The sequence below is a fragment of the Pinus tabuliformis genome, chromosome 7, assembly GCF_031772625.1.
Source record: "Pinus tabuliformis cultivar Carrire ecotype Pingquan chromosome 7, CPIR1, whole genome shotgun sequence".
NCBI lineage: Eukaryota > Viridiplantae > Streptophyta > Pinopsida > Pinales > Pinaceae > Pinus > Pinus tabuliformis.
In genome coordinates, this window is record NC_142293.1 from 649,895,197 (window position 1) to 649,918,182 (window position 22,986).

General features: G+C 34.8%; 1 protein-coding gene across 1 annotated transcript; it reads right to left on the bottom strand.

Annotated features, from left to right (window-relative positions):
• Positions 1-20,700: 20,700 nt before the first annotated feature.
• On the bottom strand, positions 20,701-22,674 carry LOC149249117 (putative BOI-related E3 ubiquitin-protein ligase 2). Its single transcript, XM_089458637.1, has 4 exons — positions 22,318-22,674; positions 22,054-22,196; positions 21,656-21,948; positions 20,701-21,540 (listed from the first exon to the last, which is right to left on the bottom strand). The coding sequence occupies exons 1-4, from the start codon at positions 22,380-22,382 to the stop codon at positions 20,989-20,991; spliced, it is 1,053 nt and encodes a 350-aa protein (XP_089314763.1). The 5' UTR covers positions 22,383-22,674; the 3' UTR covers positions 20,701-20,988.
• Positions 22,675-22,986: the final 312 nt, after the last annotated feature.

Genomic DNA, 22,986 nt, shown 5'->3' on the forward strand with positions numbered 1-22,986 from the left:
TGGATAATCATGTCATAATCATTTGAATTAACTTTCGGGTAAGGACTGCATGATGATTATGAATGCGTAATAATTAGAAAGTATTTTTGATTAGGGAAAGGACAGAAACCATTATGGCTAGCATGCAGACTCATGATCCTGCATTAAGTGTGGTTGACGGGACAAATGACTTAACTAAATATGATATTAATTCTCAAAACATTGTCATTTCTCTGTTAATTGTTGTAACGTTCTCTGCTACTGTTCTGAATTGTAGAAGTGTAAAACAATTGCATACAAGTGAACCAGTCACAGGTACAATAGCCATGGGAGGAAGAGCTATCCAGAATGAACCTCCAGTGCTTATGGTATCGGATCAAGCCCATGAAATTCTCAAGTGCGTAGGATGGCTGCAATATCTAAATAGATTGCAGGGATTTCATGAGGAGATGATGTTGGAATTTCTGCAGAATTTGCAGAATGGAAGCACAATGGTAAGAGGAAGAAGTATAATGGTCTCGGAAGCGGTCATAGCCAAAGTCACTGGACTTCCGGTTGAGGGAACCAAATGGACAGAAAAGCATGTCCTTCTACACAATGTGGTTGAAGTATTCCAGGATCTAGGTGAGCAACTGGTGCAGATAGGAAAAGGGATTCATCCTTCGACGTTAAGTTAGCCGTGGCAAGAATTGGTCGTCATTATGCAAAGGTACATTGCTTGCGACAGTCGACACGATGTGGTAAAGCCCCGCCAACTGAAACTTATAGCTATTTTAAAACTGAAAATTTCAATTAATATGTTGTTTTATTTGGATTCCCTATTACATGATGTCACCCGTCGAGTTAGGACAGTGAAGGACCCACACAAAGTAATCAGTCATCATGGATTGATTAAATTGATTATCATGAATGGACTTGCCCAGCAATAGTTAACCTAGGACAATGCTGTAAATCCTACTTTGGCTCCACCCCTAGAAAACACAGTAACAAGGCAACAAGGGCCAAGAACCCCAGGTCCGAGAAGGACAGTGAAAAGAAAGAATTCCTCTATGCCCTTGAACCTAGCAAAACATAGGTGCTCTACATGAGTGATAACCCAACAACCTATCCTAAGTCAAGTAGATGAGGCTGGACCATCCTGTACACCACCTCGAAGTCCGCAAATTTCCCCTTTGCAAGCCTATGAGGAGGAAGTTGCCAGGGTATTGGAAAACATGGGAATATTTGGCGAGGGTAGAGAACAATCTGGGAATGTTGAAGAACAAAATTGTACCCCCAACTAGTTTTCCCCAACTGACAACCCTGGTCATGAGCAAACCCTGCCATTCACTGATTATGTGGAAGAACAGAGGGAACCAATCCCTTTTGTGGAAAAACCCCCTGAAGCGGAGGTACATGAAGAGGAATTTATTAGATAAGAAAATCAGACAACAAACACCAGTCTAGTGAACCCCCCAACTGAAAAAGATCCTATAGATTAAACCCTAGGAGATGTAAATCAACCAGGTAACGCTATTCTTTCTAAGTCCCCTGAGGACGAGGCCTACCCAAAAGAAAACCAGGAGAAAACAATTGTTCAGGAGATACCATTATATTGGGATCTCCTGAAAAAAATACATGACAAAGAGGAGCTAGAAGGTGAAGCTCCATCAGGAGATACAGTTCTAGTTGGAACCCTCCCTGATGCTGACACAATACCACCTATACAGGAACCAGAGGACAATGCATTCAACCCACCACTGGTTGGAAGTCATGTAATAAAGAATTCCTACAAGGATAGGCTCAAAAAAGTGCTTAAGAAGTATAGAAAACAAAAGGGAAAAATTGGGCAGCTAAGGTAGTGGTTAAAAGAATCCATTAGAGCCAGGAATTTGAAAGTAGAAAAAGAGACCATAGGCACACAGACAGAACATTGTTCTGGAAAGGATGTCGAAACCCAAACTGAGGATCTTTTGGCCTGCCCAAAGGAAACTCAAACAAAGCCATGTCTTGCAAAAGACACTAAAATGTAGACTGAAGACCCTTGGGTTTTCTCATAGGAGACCCAAACAGACTTCCCCACCTTGGATATTGTTGTTCAAATAGATCCTAAAGAGGACATTCAAATTTATCATTGCATGATTCAAGACGTAGCTAAAGTTGTTGTTCAGACCGATCCCATGGAGACCCAAGATGGAGAAACCCAAATAGAGGAGACATCTTCTTATATTCCCCTAGTAAGGGAGGCGTTTATTAGCAGACTGCAAAATGAATTACTGAAGGTTCAGCAAGAATTAGCCTAGTACAAAGAAAAGGTAGTGCCCCTACATGAATATCAAGAGTTGAGGAAGAAATTTGAGGCACTAACTGTGACTGAAGATGAGACCTTTTCTCAGTACAAGGATAAACAGAAAAAGGTTGAGAAAGCATGGGACAAATTACAGAAGGTTAAAGAGTAGTTGGACATTATTTGCTCTCTTTATTTAAACACCCTGTCATGCAAAGCCCCTGTTACAAATTATTCCCTATTCCTCATGGAAAGGTTCCTCCTGCTAAAAATCAAAGCTGATAAGGCTGGGAAGTCTGTGGAAATCAAGACTACCCTAGATTTTGTCAAATGCTTTAGAGAACAGGACAAGCAGGTACAACGCCTCCTCTATGAACTTTATATGGACAATTTCTTTTTGGAAGACGACAAGGGCAACAAACCTAGGCCCTTTATAGGGTATGTACAACTCCAGGCATTTCTCTCTTTTGCTACTAATCAACTCAAGTGGGCCAAGTCTCACAAGACTTTTAGGAGGCATCAAGAAGCGATTGACCTATGGGTGAGAGGGGAACCAACCAAACCCCTACATATTTCAGTCAGACACAAGCAGTTCATGAAGCGAGATGGTGTTTTGGGCCAATTGGGACCATTTCACATGGATATTACACAATATGGAAAGGATTACTTCCAAGAGATTAAGAAGGAAGCCTTATCTACAGCCAGACAAAGGTGGGAGGTCTCCAGCATTACTGTTAGAAATCAAGAACCATTTGGATACCGGAACTTTAAATTTTCCTCCTCTCGTTTCTACAAGTATAGTAACATGGTTTTAACCATGGGGCCTGAATGGATAGGATGTCAGTATAGAACTCCAATCATATGGTATCCACCAGATAAGTATCGTTGTGACCACACCTTGAAGGATCAAGACGTTACCCAGGCTTTCGCTATACTAAAGAAGAAAAATGGCTTCAGAAATTATAAGGAGGAGGTATATCTGGCTTACTCCCTAACTCAGCTACACATCAATTATTTAATTGCATGAGAACATGGAACAAGGTAAGCTGGGGAGTATGTTGGGTTAGGAAAAATGTATTTTTTCTCTTTGTAAATAGCTTATTTCAGAATTTATCCTTACATGGTTATCTTTGTTTATGGATCAAAATAAAGGAAATAACAACTAAAGTTGGATAAAGTACTTGGTAACAAATTAGATGAATATAGTACAAGAAACTGACTTTTTACTATCCTTGTGTGCAGAAGACGTGGATTGGTCAATAGTCGTTCAATTGATAGAGCGGCACCAAGCCGTAAAAGGAAAAGACAGCGTCTGAGGTAGACAAGACAGCAAGAGACCAGGAATATTGATGCAATTTCATGACAAGATCAGATTATGTATAGCGAAATCCTCAGGATCCCCTGATCCTGAGGATTCACTTTTATCTAGTTTACTCTTTTAATGTTATATATAAGGCCGAAAGGCAAACGAGTTCAGAGTTCAGAATTTCATAATTTGTAATTATTCTTTTTGAGACATATAATATTGTTATCTCAGTGATGTTGTAATCTTGTTACTTATATTAATGAAGAAAGATTGCGTTTGATCCATACTTATATTCTGAGTATTTCTTAGCGAAGACTTCTAGCGACTCTAGGCCTGGTCAAGAGAAGTTCTACTGCTTTCTTGTGTTATAATCTTTCTACTTAGTCTTTATTGGTTGTTAATATTCAGTTAATATTATTTTGCTTATTGTGAAGATTGACGATTCTGATTCATATTGTTGTTCATTTAGATTCAAACTTAGCCGTGTGATATATCTAAGTAACGCTTTGATTGGATTGGTTATGTTAGTTTCAGTAGTAGATTTTTGTTCATTTTGAGTGATGTTACCATAGATCTTAGAGATAGCATTAATCGATTTCCATGATTTTCTTACATAGATCAATTGCTGCTTAGAGATCATTTACCGTTATATGCTTTCTTGTTGTTCAATTATCATTTGTCGTTCAATTGAGATTGTCGTTTAATTATCATTTGTCATTCAATTGAGATTTTTATTCAATTAGGATTTGTCATTCAATTGGATTTGTTGTTCAATTTAGATTTTCTATAGATTATCATTGTTGTTCAGTTGTTATAGTTCTCTTTCTTGATTGAGTGAGTTAGTCTTAATTCTATTTGAAGGTTTCCAAGCGTGATTCTTTGCATTCGCATTCATATTCATTTGATTTCGGAACAAGTTAAATAGAATTGTAGAGTGTGTTAAGAGTTCTTTTAGAGTTGTTTCTTCCTTAGTTATTTGTTTCAGAATTGTGTGGATTGAGTTGAAGAGATAGTTATTAGTGATTGCAACAATTTACCATTCACTGCATATATTGTACTGACACTCTTGAGATAAAAAGACTTACCTTGGGTTGACAATTTATAAAAAGACTTACCTTGGGTTGACAATTAATGTAGGGATTAAGATTTCCTGTAAAAAGACATTTTAGTGCACCAACAGAAACTTCCTCTTGTTTGCTAACATAGAATTTTTCTCATACGAAGAAAAGTCATTATGCATGATGCCTAAAATTTGGTTCATTCTTTTAACCATTATCATACGTTGCTCACATACAACCACACAATGGTCAAAAGCATCACAAAATGTACAAGGGTATTGATTCCACAAGTATTCAAAATTTCCATGCATTGGAAAACACTCTTGAGAGTTATACCTGTCTCTATAGTTATAGCTTTGACGATTATCACAAGGTGGTGACATTTCATGTTCAAATGGTTGATGTACCTCAAGCAGTTTGGAGCATTCTCCAAACTCCCTTCAACCATATCCCAATCCCATATAGATCGGTCTCTCCTCAACCATAATTGGATTGGTAATACCTTGGCCATTTATGTTGAGGCCTCCACCTTCATATCCCATCTTGGAAAGAAAATTCATACCTATGCCTTTGGTATGTTTCTCAAATGCTACAAAAGAGTTGTTATGCATATAAATGGAAGGAGTGGTACTTGAGATGCTAATTATCTCCTTAAATTTGGAATTCATCTTTTCATCTTTTGATGATGACGATGATGACCAACTTGTAGATGACTCTAACCACCCACTCTTATCCACTGGGATATGGTGTGCTTCTTGAATATTTTTGCAATATGCACATGCAACATCTTCCACATGTGGTCCAAAACCACTATTGGAACCATGACCACATACTGATTTCATTATGGAGGTTTCCCTTGGTGGTACAAAGGTAGAAATTTCTGCAACTTTCTCATCAAGAACTTATTGCAATACAAAGTGCATGTGTCTCTTCTCCTCTTCATCTATCTCTAACATCCTTATCAATTCTATGCTCTCCATTAGAAGAGCCAATTTTGCTCCTCTAGCACTTGAAGACTCTTTTTTCCGCCAATTCTTGCAACTTAGTCAACTAGTGCTCTGATACCAAATTGATCTGAAATTGGATTAGGTGATTTATTCCTCTTTTCCAAAATCAAATAAAACAAAAATTAGGACCGTGTCAACGATTTGCAAGGTAAAACTGGGTCTTGAAACAAACAGGTTCCCAATATATCTTCAAGTCATGAATTAGTCTTGATATGTAACTTAACATAATGAATATAACATCACATAATCCATGTAGGCATAATGAAGAGAAAGAAAAAAGGTTTTTTGATAGATTTCACCCTTCCTAGGCTACATCTATGGCCCTGTCAACATGACTAGACCACTCATATATTCAGTATCAAATGAAGTACATAAATATTTGTTGCAGGTAAATATGTGGCTAATACCCTTATAAGATAATGTTCTCCTATAGAGAACTCTCACAAACAACAGCAACTCAAAGCCCCAATTACAAAGATGACATACTTCAATTGAAATAAGCTAAAAACAACATGTGAACCCTTCAATTCCACATTGAAGCACATAATAAAAACTTCATGTTAAGAGAAGTTAAATCTAAACTAAACCCTGCTGGTTATAGCCACTATACTATACTTTTGGAAGTGAGAATACCCCTACAAGGTCTTCTCCATGCCCAAATACCTTCTAGAATTGTTTCCAAACCCTTATTGATCCATACACCTTCAGTCTCAAACCTACAAAAAAGCTTTGTAGATGTACTCAAATTAGAAATAAGAGGTTACCAATGGATTCAAAACATTCAAGACCCCTAAGTGCACTCTTTCTGAGCTCAATTTGGATAAAAACTCAAAAAGATATGAGCTCTCAAGATCTCTCATGAATTTCACTATTAACCATCCTACAAATTCGACCTTATGTCTATCAAAGCTACAAATATTCCCCGAAAATCACTAATGGAGAAAAAATTTCGCTACCTACCGGTGCATTCTATTGGATAGTTAATTTAGCCTCGAACCCCTTAATCCTAGAATCAAGGCCACATGGGCCATACAGGGCCGAGGGTTGGGTCTTAATGCACACCCCCGCCGGTTCAGCCCTAAACATGGTTCGAAGGTCCTATGGGTTTCGTAGAACCTGGGGTTGGTCCCAAAAACTCTGCACTCGCTTGCCAGCTCTCCATGTTGTCGACATGTGGTTCTATGGGCGTGCTCATGACCAAGGGCTGGCCCCTACCCTGTAGCACCGTTTTCGCAAGCATTACGATCCGTTGGCTATGGTCCTATGAATGGGAATGTGCCCTAAAGTCAGGGCTTACCCAAGCCCCCTCCACCTTATCACTTGTACTATTGGCACTGAAGCCTCCTTCACAGTTCTTTGTAGTTGTTGTGACTAGGGGCAGGCCCCCTTGCTGGAGGTCCTTTCAAACTATGTTGTGGGCATATGCAGTGGGCATGACCAAAGGCCGGGGCTGGAAACCCGACCCCATCCTCCAAAAGGGCGCCAATGAAAACATTAATAAAGGTTTGGTTCTATAGTTGTTAAGAACAATCTGGTAGCCTAGCGGTAAGGCTCGGTGCTACCATGCCATAGGTCTCACATTCGATCCTTGGTGAGGCTCGTTCAACCATAACATAATTTAATGCACCGTTGGGAGGCCATGTGGTAGCCATCCAATGGCCCACGTGGCTTCCATCCATTAGACCATGAAACCACAATCAACAACCAATCAGAACTCAATATAATTCGACCAATGCAATGGGGCCACTTGGTAGCCCGTCATTGGCCCTAAAATTACAGTCAAACTGCCCAGTCAGTCTACGGATTGCATAGTCAGTGTACCTACATCCAACTTACAAAAATTTTGTCTGTTTGGGAAAATGATCATAACGTGATATCGATATCATACGATATCGGTTTTGAGTGATTCAAGTTGCTTTGGATTCAAATTAGTGAGCTCTTCAATTTGGCATTAGTTTCAAGAATTTCTGGGCACTTTCACTTTTGAGCTTAAAATTGATCACTTGATCAGTTTCCTTATGGGTGAGGAAGGCAAAACACATTGTCAAAATTCTTGCAACTATGTCACAATTATCTCCTACACTACATCTTATAATATGAATCTAGCATTAAGAATTCCATTTTGAAGTGCGTCAAAAGCAATAATGATGTACTAAGGATAATATCATGGTAGAAAAATCCATGAATACATACTCTGTTTTAATAACACTGGACCTACTAAAATAAGGCCACTAGAAATCAGAATTTCATTAATTTATATTAGATAATAATAATGTTGGTCCAATAAATAAGCCCACTAGCAAGAATCACTTCATGAATTAATATTACAAAGGAATAATGCTAACCTACTAAATAGGCATGCAAACAAGCATTTCATGAATTCATATCAGAGAAGAACAATGTTGACTTTGTAAATAAGGAAACTAAAAATAATCATTTCATGAATTCATATTATAGAGGAATAGTGTCAAAAGGTATTTAAGGATACTACAAACAAGATTTTCATGAATTCATATTGTAGAAAAATGGTCTTTCCCTGGTTAATAAGGTGAGCAGAAACCAAAATACCTTGTATTTGTTTCCACAAAAATTCAAATCCATTGCAAACATGTTGTTATGTCTATGACTAAAAATGTGTTCCTCTTGCCATCTCATCATTATCCCTAGTGTGAATAGATCTCAATTTAGTAAGAAACAAATCCACTTTATTCCTTTCCACATAATACTAGACAGTAAGGGAGATTACATCCTCACGAATCAATACCATGGGTCATTAAGGTGTTCTCTTCGGTTTAGGATGTCTCATTTTTTGAGAATTTCGTCTCTTGAAATTATAAGAAAACTCTCATGGGTTCATTCTGCAACAAGCATTTAGTAATTCTTGTTGAGTACTCGATCGAAGAAACACCAACGAAAAAGGAAATATCCTCCCCAATTTCTATACTTTTCTATAAGCACATATAATGAAGCCACTATTAGTTTGTGGAAGGAAGATCAGTGTGAACATGGCAAGGAAAACCATGCTTATTCACATGCTGAGGTTGGACATAAACAATTAGTGCTAAGTATTTCCTATTATAAATTGTTTTGAGTTGTAATGCATTTAGCCTCCTCTCTCCCTCCTCTCTATATTTACACACGTTATTTTTCAGTGGACTTTTAATAGGCCTCTATAATCTTCTAGATCAGAAGTGTCATTGCCTAAAGGAATAAAGAATGAGTCAAATCAAAGGGTTGGAATAATGCAAAAATATTACCACTTATATTCACATTTAAACTTAAGAAGGCAATAATACAAGATAAATTGTTGCCATCCTACCAATGGTATTCTCATTTCAAGTTAAAAATTTAGCACTACAATAATAAATAAGATATGCAAGTAAAATGAAAAAGAAAATAATGCCAATATTTAAGAAAAAAATGTTGATAAAAACAAGAAATGACATCAACTTATAATAAGTATCAACTACGACTAACCAATAATCTTGAAATATTACAAGATCAACATATATTAAAATTTGGGAAAGGTTGAGTGCAGAATTAGCAATATTATATTTCGAGTGGACTTATAAGTTGAAATTTAACAATTTAAGAGAATATTTATGTGAATCTTGCAAGAAATACAAGGATTGTGCATTCTCTATATTTTCTTAATTGATTCTAGCATGTTCGATGGAATTTGGTTTTTTCTTTGAAGCCACTACAAGGTCCATTTCCTAGTTATAACAACTTAATTCTCATATTTAATTCATTAGGATGTTTAACAAGAATAACAATGGACCCAATCTAAACATACCTATGCTAGAATAACTCCCATTACATGTCTATGCAATCAAATGAAACATCAAAGAACTCTTATGTCATAATCTTCATGATTGTTTTTGGTACTAGTGTGGGTAGTTGTTTCTATCTCTTAGTGTACACTTAATCAACATAATCCTATTTTGTGTGTTTTTCTTGTGTGACATCATCTCTTATCCTCTATCGAGGGGGATTTAGAACAATCCTTCCCTCATACATTTCATTTCTTATTGCACATACATAACACATAATTTGATATACTATAGTACAAATCCTCCACATTTGTACATCTATGAATGAATTTCAAGTGATATTTAAAAACATATTCAATTGGGTATGTTCGAATATAGGTGCTAACATCTGCCATTTGCTCAACCATATTAGGAATGCCACATAAATGGAAAATTTATCTGGATTTTGTAACCTATCACTATAAATGTACTCTTTAATGCTCTCATATAGCACCACTAAAACTTGTACAAGTTAGTATATCTAGTAGCCTCTATTTATAATTAACTTGGATCTAATTGTCTCACAACAATGCTCATGTCTTGAAAATAATAGTTGATTAATGTACAAGCACACATGTATATATATCATAGGACTAGGATTCTCACAAATATGATGGAAAAGAGAGAAAAAATGATAAGATATAGGGCTTTACAATATCAATAATTGGTTTTTCAAGGAATTGAATAAGCAATTGGTCCCTAAACAGGGAATGGGTAAATGAAAAGAAAAAATAAGAATGTGGAGGTTAGGGATGGTGAATGTGCGATGTTCTCATGGAGTGGAGAGCGTAGCATGGTCGTTAATGCATGCCCATCATTAAAGCCAAGTTTTGGAGCATCCCTTTCCTACCTACAATTCCAAAAATATCAAATGATACTCATTGTGGCTAGTCAAGATTCAAACTCCATATGGTTCTACGCACCTTCCCACCTACACCCTTATTCCATTCTTGAAACTTCCCTCATAATTGAACTTTGGCTCATACCATAAGTTCATGAGCACTACTCCACTAGCCATGGTATTCAGTACCTTATAAATGTGTTTTGGTGATTGATGACTATCATATAGGTAATGGGCGTTCCTTGGGACTCATACATCAAATCCCGCTACAAGCCAATTCCTCTTGGTAGATTTCGATGATCACTCATATAGGACTTCATTGACCAAAGTTTGATTCCCTAGATACAAAATTTAAAAAGGTCCCAACCCATCTACCTATGGGGTCAGTAAAATATGACCCATGTTGTACCAATCCCATGTCATGTGCCTTTATGGCATCAAGGATGTATAATATTTATCCTTACAACAATAAAACCATATTCCAATATTATGGTTCATAAATACCAAAATAAGTAATAAAGTTGTTACAATGTGTTATCCCTCCTTCAATATGACTCACATGACCACTAGTAAGGAATAGTCACCATTGTTTGTCATCTTTTCTTTATGGAATTCAACAAGGTTTTCTATAGGTGCATCATACCTTGTGAAGGATCATTGTGTTCTTTTTGTCATTTTCCATTTATAGCCATCATACATTTTCCCATCTCATTCTCTTTTCAATGGCCATTGTTGTAATTATTAGCATGATAACATTGACTATCATTTGTATAAATATAATATATTTGGTTAATTAGGTTTGGTTTGATTAGATGATAAAGTGGGGGTGTTCCATACTTTTATGAATATTCAAATCTTTAAGAGATATATTTCACTTTTTGTGACCCTTGGGCCCTCAACATATCATTTCATATATTTAAAATTAAATATAAGTCTTGGGAGTTTTTTCCAAAATATATCAACACAAAACATTATAAAATAATCAATAATAATAAATTGATATAATGAGAACTATGTGTGAAATTGATATCATAACAAATAGATTATAATTATATCAAAATATCCGAATAGCATACTAAATTATAAATTACAATAACATGACATAAATTAAAGGCCAATATCATCATACCAATGAGTTAACTTAAATTTACATGACATCATATCCTTTAATAGAATAACATAATTAATAACAATTAATAGAAAACAATAAATCTGGTCATCAAGACCTTAAGCATTGAGAATAAGGTAAGTATTAAGTGGTAACTAATAGATAGCATTTCCATTGCTCATTCTTAGGTTTGTTCAACCAAAAAAAGTAAAATAAATCATATAACAAAAAGGAATGCAACGTTATACTAGGAACTTGAGTACTAGGAGAGAACCCACTCAAAAGTATGAGTGTTTAGATCTTAAAAAGATTCAATAGTTACAATTTTACAGGGCTTGAAACACTAATAATCATCTCATGCCTTAATCTAAAGATTGGTTTTAAACAAAAGAATAGCACAATACCTAGCTCTCCACATGAACCCTATATTTATACTTGAGGGTTAAAATTATGATACATCACCCAAATAAATGCATTGTTTATAGTTACAAGTTTATATGTTGTTTCCTAGATAATTTATAGTACATGTGACAGTCCTCTTCATTAAGTTATTTGAGTATTAAACACTCAAATTTGTAAATTATGCGAAACTTTTTTAGATGTAGATAATTAGGTACCAAACACATAGTATATAGAAATTGATGAATACTTAAAAAAAGACAAGTTCAAGTAGAGCAATTAGATATATATTTGTATTTCAATACCATTAACTGTTGTAAGCTATTGATAATTAGATTTTATGTTGATAATCTAGTTTAGGCAAGTAGTAGTGAACCTAAAATCATAATAGTTTAAGAAATCCTACTACACATAGTTTACATGAAGACTTTAGAATGTTGCACTATTACCTTTCCATGTACCAAACCAAGTGAAAATTTGCAATAAAAGTGATAACCAAATGGATCTAACATTAAGCTAACAAGGGATGAAGTAGGAAGATAGTTAGTAACACCCAAAAGAGATAATTGGTAGGTAGCCAAATTTAATTGAATGTTACTTGACCCTATCATTGCTTATGTTGTCGTAATAGTTTCAAGATACATGGAAAATCACAAAGCCAAGAAAAGTGAGCTAAGAGAATATCAAGTTACATTAAACATTAGGGGAAATTTTGAGTTCTAAAATGAACCTCCTAAGGAAAATAGTAAAATAATAGTTAAAATAATAAAATAAAAGTTATAATTTTTTAAAGAAAAAGAAATGAAACTACTTTTGTTATTGTATTTTTGCTTATCTCCTTATAGGTTTACTCAAATGTGAAGTGTAAACACTCGTTGGACACAGATTTAAATGACATATTCAATGAGTACCCACTTTGCATACTTAAGAGAATGCCCACATTGAAAAAAAATTGAAGATACATTAAAAAATCATGTTCAACGAGATTTTTTAATGTATCTTTACTTTTTTGGATGTGGGCCTTCTCATAAGTATGCATAGTGGGTGTTCATTGGATGTGGAATTTAATTTCACATGAAATGGGTATCTACACTTGACATTTGAGTAAACATATAAGAAGATACGCTGAAAATAGAATTAAAAAATAGTTATCTTCTTGAATCGTCATCTTGAATCCTATTGGTTCTTTTAAATTTAATTTTGTTAATACATTTTTTCCCAGACTCATTTTTTACCTAAAAATTCCCCTAATGTGCATAGAGTTTTGGAATACTCGTATACCATAAGTAATAATTCCACATATTATTATTTGATTTCATGGATTTTCACTAGGTGAGTTGTATTGATGACAAAAAATCTAAATTATGGGTTAATTTTAATGTTGGTTCAACTTTTATTATAAGGCACAAATTTTTTGTTCACAACAAAATCAATTTATCAGGGATGATTGGATGTACAATACAAAGGAGTTTGGTTGAAAATATTATTAGCATAGTAGAGATTTGTAGTTCTCTTCTATGATCATCAAGGAGTTTTACGATGTGTGGAGAATGCAACCTATCACCAATGCAATGAGCTTACTAAGGTACATATACATTCTTTGATATAATTGAAATAGGAAGGCTAAATTTAGATGAAGTATCATAAAATAACTAAGCAAGTAATTAATATTGTTACGAATTCTAAGGAGAGATAAATTTGAAAAATTAGAGCAATATTTGGTATGATGCAAAATAATTTTCTAATAAGGGTGTGTTGGAAAATATAATGGAAAACATGAGCACATTGAAAATGATTTAACATGGGATTAATAGGGTTGCAAGGATAATTTATGTCATACTTAGTGCAAGCATGGCTTAGTCAAGTGTGGGATTGTTTAGCACATGATGATTTCAATACAATCATGAAAGCATGATAACATAGAGAAAACTAGTTGCAAACCTACCAAAGTGTAGAAGATAACATGGCACAAATGAAGATGGGTTGTAGATTGCTAACATGGAGTCAATTCTTGGAGATGTGATAACTTGGTCAATTTTGACAATCAAGCTTAATCTTCTTTAGCTAGACACCAACATATTAAGAGAATTTTGAGGTCTAAAATGGGCCTCCTAAGAAAAATGTACAACCAAAATAAGCTTTATAAGAACCAATAGGATTAAAAATGATGATGTCAACCATGGGGGATGATTCACCATTTTTGGAGTAAAAAAGTAAAAGATTAAAAAATAATAAAATAATAAAACTACTTTTTCAACTCTTATTTTCAACTTATCTCCCTAAGGTTTTACTCAAATTTTGAGTGGGAGTACTCGTTGGATGCAAAATTTAATTCCTCATCCAAGCAGTACCCATGTTGCATACTTTTGATGGACCTTGCTACATGAAAAATTATAAATACATGAAAAAATGTGATTGCAATCATGTTTTTCATGTATTTCTCCATTTTCATGTAATACGCTGCATCGAAAGTATGCAACATGGGTACTGCTTTGATGAGGAATCAAATTTTACATCCAATGAGTATTTCCGCTCAAAATTTGAGTAAACCCATAGGGACATAAGTTGAAAATACGAGTTGAAAAAATATTTTTTCCTTTTTTCCCTCTAAAATTTGATGATGTAATCTAATCTTATTTTATTATTTCCACTATTATTTTATAATTTCTTTAGGAGGCCCATTTTAAACCTCAAAGTTCCCCTAATCAATGACTAACATTTATTAATCAAACTAGAATTTATGGTGTTGGAATGGAGGATGTAAACAAGTATTATCATAAGCATGATGTAAGTTTAGCACTCACTAAATAGCTATGCGTGTGAGTATTTTTAATAATGAGGAGCTATTTTAGACCTCATTGTCAAAAAAACAATAATTAAGAAGGAAAATGTGTGAAACTTTCCACCATGATCACCAAAATATTTTTTGGGATAAGAGAGGATTCATCTAAGAGTTAATATTGAATGTAAATTTGAGCCTAGCTACTTGAGACTAGATGTGCAAAGGCATGACTTTTACATTTTCAATCTACATTTAACATTGTAAGAAGATTGCAATAAAGAAAAATGTATAACATAAACATAAAATTATTGATTTACAAAACAATCAAATATTCACCACAAGAAAAAATAAAAAAGGTGCACCTACTATGTTTCCATGCATTAATTATTTGGGACCAGTTGTTATGGCATAGTTGTAATAACTATAAATAAATGATTCCTTGGGCTAGGGAATTACACCACCCAATAAGAAAGGTTACTAATCTAATTTAATTGAAGTTCAAAGCTAAGCTAGACACCAAATTGGTGTATGAGAATCCCTTGTTTGTGTGACAAGGGTCCCACTTCCATGCAACAATTTTATTATGTTCACCAAAATACTTAGGGTGGCCTAGTAACCTAGTTGTTTGGCTTGTGAACCCAAGGTATGAACCCTATGAACCCTAAGGAAAGTGGAATTCTACATTGCATAGGGGATGTTAAGATTAAGAAACCAAAACTTAGTAAAATGAAGGATTTGTCACGATTAAAACTAAGAAAAGTTGGAGGGAAAAAAAAAGCAAGCTAAGAGTTAATTAAACACAATTTGTTTATGTGAACTAAATGACAATTTTAAGTGCAACTACTCATTATGAATGGGGATAACTTGAACCAAATTTACCTAGACTACTTGAACTAACTTAAGAAAGAAACGACATAAAGAGGGGGATAGAGAATTGTTGGTTTATTAACCCTTTATGTCATTCATGTCTAAGATGGTGTACACTAGGTTAGAAAAATGAAAATGAAAGAGGGTAGAGAGAGTTAAAAGAAAATATTTTCTTTTATCCAAAATTGTGAATGAATAATGAAAAAAGTGATAATGCAAAATGAGGTTTATTATCAACATTTTTCTTTTGTATGGTTTAAGATCCTAAAAGAAAATGACTACTTTGTTCTTGAACAATTAACTAATTTGCCTAAATAAGCTTTGAACCCCCTACCATGTGATCATTAAATATTAGTGATCACATATGCAATGGAATTAGTTTACAACAATTTATTTATGAAATGAGATCAAAAGCCTACAATTGTACTTGGTATCCATATATTCCACATACACAAAAGAATAAGGTTGATCTTCCTCCACGATATATGCAGAGGTGCTAAAATTAACCATAAATCTAAAAGGATGCCAAAAATAACAAAGTACAAAAGCATAGTCTAGAAGATGTACCCTAATGCCCTTGATAGCAAGGAGAGTTTCCTACCTTATAATCGTTGATGTTCTCACTTGTTAAAACTCTTGAGCAAGAACTTTTGGATTCAAGTTGGTGTAAACCCAAAAATGTTGTGAATATACAAAAGAAGGATTGAGAGTTTACAAATAATAACACAAAGATACAAACTAAAATGGTTCTAAAGTAGAGAATGTTAAGCTAGCACGAATGTAGGAGATTGAGTTCCCTTTTATTTTGAAGATGATTGGTGAAGTCTAGAACCTAATGTATCCAAAGAAGCCCAAAGATAATTCAATTCATAATAAACTTACAAAGAAATAAGGGGAAATTCCCCAAGGGTTTGAGGAGTGTGAAAGAGAGAAAAGAGAACAAATCACCACAATTTCTCAAGAGAACAATCACAAGATCAAGAAAATCCTAATGATCATGCATGTAAACAAATCCACAAGGTGAAGAGCAAGAAAAATGTGAAGAAATGCATATATTTATAGTTTAAAACAACATAAGAATAAAAACAACTTTGAACTTAAGGCATATATTTATAGTTTAAAAGAGCATAAAAATGAAAACACCCAACCATAAAAACAGGTCTCTTAAGGCTTCAACTCTCACAATACCTCAAGTTTAGCTTGTGTCGTATGATAAGGAAAGGAGAGCAACCCACCAAGAAAGAAATATTAACAACTCAAGTCAAGGAAAAAAATTAAGAAAAGTGAGTCCCAAAAATTATAGAAGTGGTTATAAGTATTGATAATAGTTTGAAAAAGCAAAATTCAAGGATTATGAGATCTTAAGGAAATAAATGAGGCAAATTGAGGGTGATATTCTTAGTAATCAAATGGCTAATCTAAATGGTTATCAAGACTAAGGTAGAGTAGTCCCCGAGGTATTAATTAGTTGTTGATACAGTGCACTGTTAAGGCACTCCTTGTGACATCACTGGTTCAAAACCCTAATTAGCCCTATGTGCCACACAAGGGGATGTGTTGGTATACCTAGAGGTTATAGTGGTAGAGGTCAGAATCGACCGCATGTCATGTAAGTATAAGCCTAACCTAGTTGTCAATTTCATCAGTTCTCAAAAGCTAAAAATGGTTAAGGTAGAGTCTTCCAAAATAATCTAGAGGGACCATGGGTGGATGACTGGGAGGAGAATATCAGTTTTTCATCCAGGTGTGTAGGAGTATTTTGTATTGTCCTTAGCCTAAACACACAGAAATTGCAAAGTTAAAACTTTAAATGTTATAGTAACATTTAGACAAGTGTTATTTGAGTTGGGAGGAGGTTAATGTGATTTTGAATGGATAGTAGGTGCACAATAGGTGTAGATTCAAAACCCTTTACTAACTAGTTTAGAATATGAAATAGCCCACAAGTCTCTAATATCACAACATTACAAATGAATTAACCTTTAATACATGATGGACAAGGAGGAAACTCCACTTAGAAAAGTAAGTAATGCTATCAATTGTTCAAGAAGGCTTTGCAATAGGAAAAGGGAAAAATGATGTCTTTGCCACAAAGTTATGTACTAAACTAACCTAGTTAAGTCACTATTTGTCATTGAGAAAAAAATGCTCAATCTTATAGCGTGTGCAATTCCACCCATAACACATCATTTTTATACATAACCCTAACATAGATGCACAATTTAGGGCATGCACACTCTAAGGAGCCAAACTTAAAAGGAATCCAAGGGAAACAAGTGGTTTAGCTTTATGAATTTTACACATGAAAAATTATTTGGAAAAGGTCAAATTGGGACACATGTAATTGAAAAGCATCTAGAGGTGCTTCTATAAGGGCCAAAGAGGTTTCAAAAAGGGATAAAAGGAAATCTTAAGCAAGTTTAATTTAATAGGATCCTTTATCAAGTGCAACACCTAAAAATTAATTTATGCACGTCACTAGAGAGTATAGTGTACATATATATGATGTTAATTAATTCTTGGGATCTAAATAGATTGTGTGACCAAGTCCAAGATTTTTCATTGCAAATTTGTCATAGGTGTATAACCCCTATAAGGCATTAGCAAAGTCACATATCACTGAACAATCAATATTGCACTATGACATAATTCAATTGAAGACTACAAAGCCAACTTGTAGTATCCAATAAAGACTACATAAGGTTTTTGATGACTCAAGAGATACGTAACTACACCCCTAAGACAAAGCCAAGGTCAATATCCAAAGAGGTATGCAACTACACTCCATATTAGGGTACCCCAGGAGGTATGCGACAAACCCCCAATATAAAACTAGCTTGCGGTATACCATGTAAAAGGTAACTACATATCAATGTAGAAAAGACAAGGCCAATTTGGTGTGCCTCAGAAAACCACAATATCAAGGTCTAAGGTTTCAAAAGATACACAATCATAAAATATGGAAATTACAAATTATAATTACCATTAAAACACAACTTTCTAGAGACCACAAATATAACTTGCACAAACCCATGAAGGCATGACGTTACAAAAGTGAAAAATGAAAAAAGTCTTGAAAATCAAACTATTGTGTAAAAAGTATCAATTCGACAACATTGCACTAAAATAGTTGTTAATATATGAATTAGTAATGTAAAAAATATATATAAGAATAATGAAACATACACCAACACAATATAAAAAATACAAAATCATTTGCTATCTTAAGTTGTTATAGCTACCATGCCTCCCAAATTGTAAAATCATCAAGTTTATTTTGTATCAATATCTCCATGTAATCTAAACTTGCTTTCCTTATTAATGGAGTTAGTTGAATAAATTGTAAAATCATCTAATTTATTTTGTATCAATATCTCCATGTAATTTAAACTCGTTTTCCTTATTAATGAAGTTAGTTGAATAAGGTGAAATTCTTTATATAAAGGCCAAAATCTCTTTAGTTACTGTCTTTAATTTAAAAAAAACAAAAAAAAACAAAAACAAAAACAAAAAACAAAAACAAAACAAAAAACAAAAACAAACAAACAACAATAAAAAAGTTAGATTTTATTACCAAACCCATCAAAATACATGTTATTAACGGTAACTTCAAAATAAGCTATTCAAAAACTACACTATGCATACAGCAGAAATATTTAAATTTGCAGCATAAAGTTATCTCCTACTTATGAACAATAACAACAATAATAAGCTTGCCTGGTATTTCTTCAAGATATGATTGTTACCAAATCTTTAATTGGCATCAACCTTATCATCCTATTTTGGCATATATAATGATACTAGGTGGGCATAAAGGTTAATATAAATTAAAGTCAATATCAAATCCTCCTTCCATTAAAAATAAAGGAGTCACTCTCACATGGGAATATAATGAATTTTCACCAAAACTGTCACCTTATGATAGATATGTTGATGATGGTGACACTTATTATTATATATTATAGAAAGCCCTTGATTTTTGTTATAGTCATGGTGTTCTATTTTTTCAAAGTTAAAACACAACATAAAATCTTTAACTGGAAACGTACATTGCCTTCTGTCGGGTTTTTCATTGGACTTGGAAAATTGGGCTTAAATTATAAGCAAGAAAACAGTTTTAAAGAACATTAAATCCCATGACTTTCAGATCCATAAAAATGAACAGAATGTGAAGATTAAGCTATACATTTCAACTTTCTATTTAAATTATGTACAACTTTTACATTTTGCAAACCAAAATTTTATCTATTAAGTAGATGCTTATCCTCACTTTCAAGTTGACAATCCAGAATTTCATCTATAGAGTACAAGTTTAGCCTTACCTTAAAGTTTTCAATCCAGAATTTCATCTATAGAGTACAAGTTTAGCCTTACCTTAAAGTTTTCAATCCAGAATTTCATCTATAGAGTATAAGTTTAGCCTTATCTTAAAGTTTTCAATCTAGAATTTTATCTAAGTACAGGTTAACCCTCACAATCCAGGTTTAGTCTCAATTTGCAGATTGCATGTTCTGTTTACTTGGCATTTGCAAATTGCAGACAAGATGGCTTAAAACGTTTTTATCTCTTGTTTTAATGGGTTTGTTCCATGATGGAAACTCCACTGTTTCCTTGGCATTTGCAAATTGCAGGCAAGATGGCTGCAAATATTTTTATCGGTTTGTTCCATAATGGAAACTCCACTGTTTTTTCTGAAGGGTTTGTGCAAAGGCTGACTCATCTCTCCAAGACTTTGGTAGTGGCATAAAAGGTCCTGAAAATTGTTATATTTTTGTGTCTAGATTAATCAAACTTTCCTAGTCACAACTTGTGGCTCAATTAATATAGCTGAAAATACTGCACAAAATTTAATCGACCAGTTGTTTTAACTGAAATTCAAATCATTAATGGCTTCAACAGAATAAACCTCTGTTGTATCTTCTTCTCCCAATCACAAGTAACTCAATTTCTACACATTAGAGAGAATTAAATCAAAATGTTTGTGGAAACACATTAGCATAGACCTATCTTAGCCCCCAAAGTTCCAACTATGTTAAGCACCTGGTCTTGTTTGATCCCTCTGGATTCCTAATAAATCTAGATCCATGCTTACGAAGTTACACAGTTATTTATTTATTCTTTTAGACACATAGGGAACTCTCCCACCCTGCTGCAAAATCACATTGCTTTCCTTGATACAACCATATGCAAAAGTGTTATTATTTTATTTCAGTCATTAATTTGCATCTTCCCACCATCGCATCACAGCTATAGACCATAGCAATCAAAGAACCCCTGCACTGCAAATATATGATGATTCATTCATGCCAAATGCAATGCCCAAGTTTGGAGAAACAGTAATGCTATGCCAGGAAAATGCATATCATCTGGGCAATGGTATAAATAAAGATTTAGAAATAAATGGCTATTGACTTACAGAGGCTTCTTCTGCATCTAGCAGTTAGCAACACCTGTAACACACAAGAAAAACCAATTTTCTGGATGAAAACCAGTTAAGCTATGCAGAACCTAGGCTTGGCATATGGACAAAAATTGCCAAAATGTTGCCAAGTACTACACTTCTTCAGGACATGTAAACCTGGACGCTGGCACTCTTCAGCGAGCGACACAGGGGACAAACATCAAGCAAATTCTCACAGTCCTTGCATAGGCAAAGATGTCTGCAGGGCAACAGCAAAATAGATACATCGTTGTTCCTGCAAATCCTGCAACTCCTCTGCTCTTTGAGCTCCTTGTTCTGTTTGAAGACATCAGACATATTGTTAACATTGTAATTGTTATGATTATCCCCATAATGGGAAGAAGCTGCATCGTCAACTTCACTATCGCCACAGCCCTCCCTGCTCTGTTCTCTACTCTGGGCAACAGCCTGCTGCAGATTGGTTCTGAGAGCATTAACCATTGCTTCATTATACTTGGCCCTGTTATGCCATGATTGAGCTTCAAGGGCCACCTGTTTTACCTTCTCCATCAGTTCTTTATTCTTCCTGTTCACATTCTCAATTTCCATGTCCTTCTCCCTCAGCCTGCGCCCCAGTCCTTCCTCTATGGCACCAAGGTACGATGCCAGGTGTCTTTGCTTCATCTCCTTGAGACCCTGTGCCAAGTGCTCTTCCTGTAGACATTATAAAAGGATGAGTATCCTATTAATATCCACTTCATACTCATTTATGAAAAGATGCACTTCACTAATGGTTCCAAGGAATTCAGACACAGTTGAAACAACAAACCTGAAGTCTCAAGTAGTGTTCAAACTCATTCTTCTGGCGCTCCATTTCTGTTGCCAAATCTTCATTCAGAACACCCAAAAAAGAAAGGTTGCCAAGGCTCTCAGATGTCACAGAGGAGTTGGGCTCTTCATCATCATATGCCAATCTCAATCCAGTGGACACCGGTGTTGGGTTAGGCAGGGTCTGCGTTTGGAGAAAATTATTGCCAGGAATTTGGGTTGCTTCTGTTTCTCTCATCCTCTTCTTGGGATTTTGGTAAAGGCTGGGTGCAGGGTCATTGGAAGTAACAGGAACTGCATAGACAAAATCATAACAAACATCACCAACTTCAATTCAAAAACAAGGGTTCTGCAATAAGCCCAAGAATTCAAGAACCCATTCACTGAATCCCAACTCACATGGACTAAAAAGCTGGAGCTGGCCCGAAGCTCCATTAGAAGCTGCAGCATATTGAAGCTGCAAGTCTTCCAGCACATTGACCGGTGCAAACAGAACAGGAAAGTTGGGTGTCCCATTCTCACCTCCAAATACATTTCTCATCCTGCCATCAGTCACCAAACAACCCAAAAGGCCATTGATTAACATATATCAAATCAACAGAGTGTACCAAATTCAATCAAGACCAGATTTGAAATATCAATCAAAATAACAAAAAACCATACCTGTTCCTCATGTCTTGCACAAGAACATTGGAGGAGGTGTTGTTGTATTGAGCTTGCACTGCCATTTTTCTCTTATTCTGCAACAAAATTTGAAGTGCCTGCTGTGATTGAAAACCAGATTGTGAAATCTATATATCAAGTTCTATAGATCACCCTTGTGTTCTTGTTCTTGGAACTGCAGATCTTGTGATTGATGAGGCTGTTGGGGTGAATTGCAAGAAATGTATTGTGCGTTTTAATCCAGAGCCCCACTTGACACAAAGACAAAGAGCAAGAAGAAGAGGACCGTAATTACACAGCCTTTTCTTCTTCATATTCTGCTTTACCTTTCATTTTCAATTTTTTCATTTCTGGCTGTTCATCATTCCAATTAAATAATTATCCATTGGATGTCCAGTTTTATCGGTCGTGGCGATGGGGCCCGCCCCAATTATTACGGTAAGCAGAGATGCCTTACACTGCGAAAACGATAGACGCGGGCATTAATTGCATGAAAAATCACTTCTTGTTATTGGTGGGGCCTGCACAAGATCTCCTTCCAGACCCATACGCCACTCACGCTTTCTTTTTTTTCTCGCCATTATCACCGTAACCACTAAAGTTGTATTAAAAAAATAAAAATTAAACAGAAACGAGGGTATTTAATTACTGGCTGCTTTTTTGGCACAG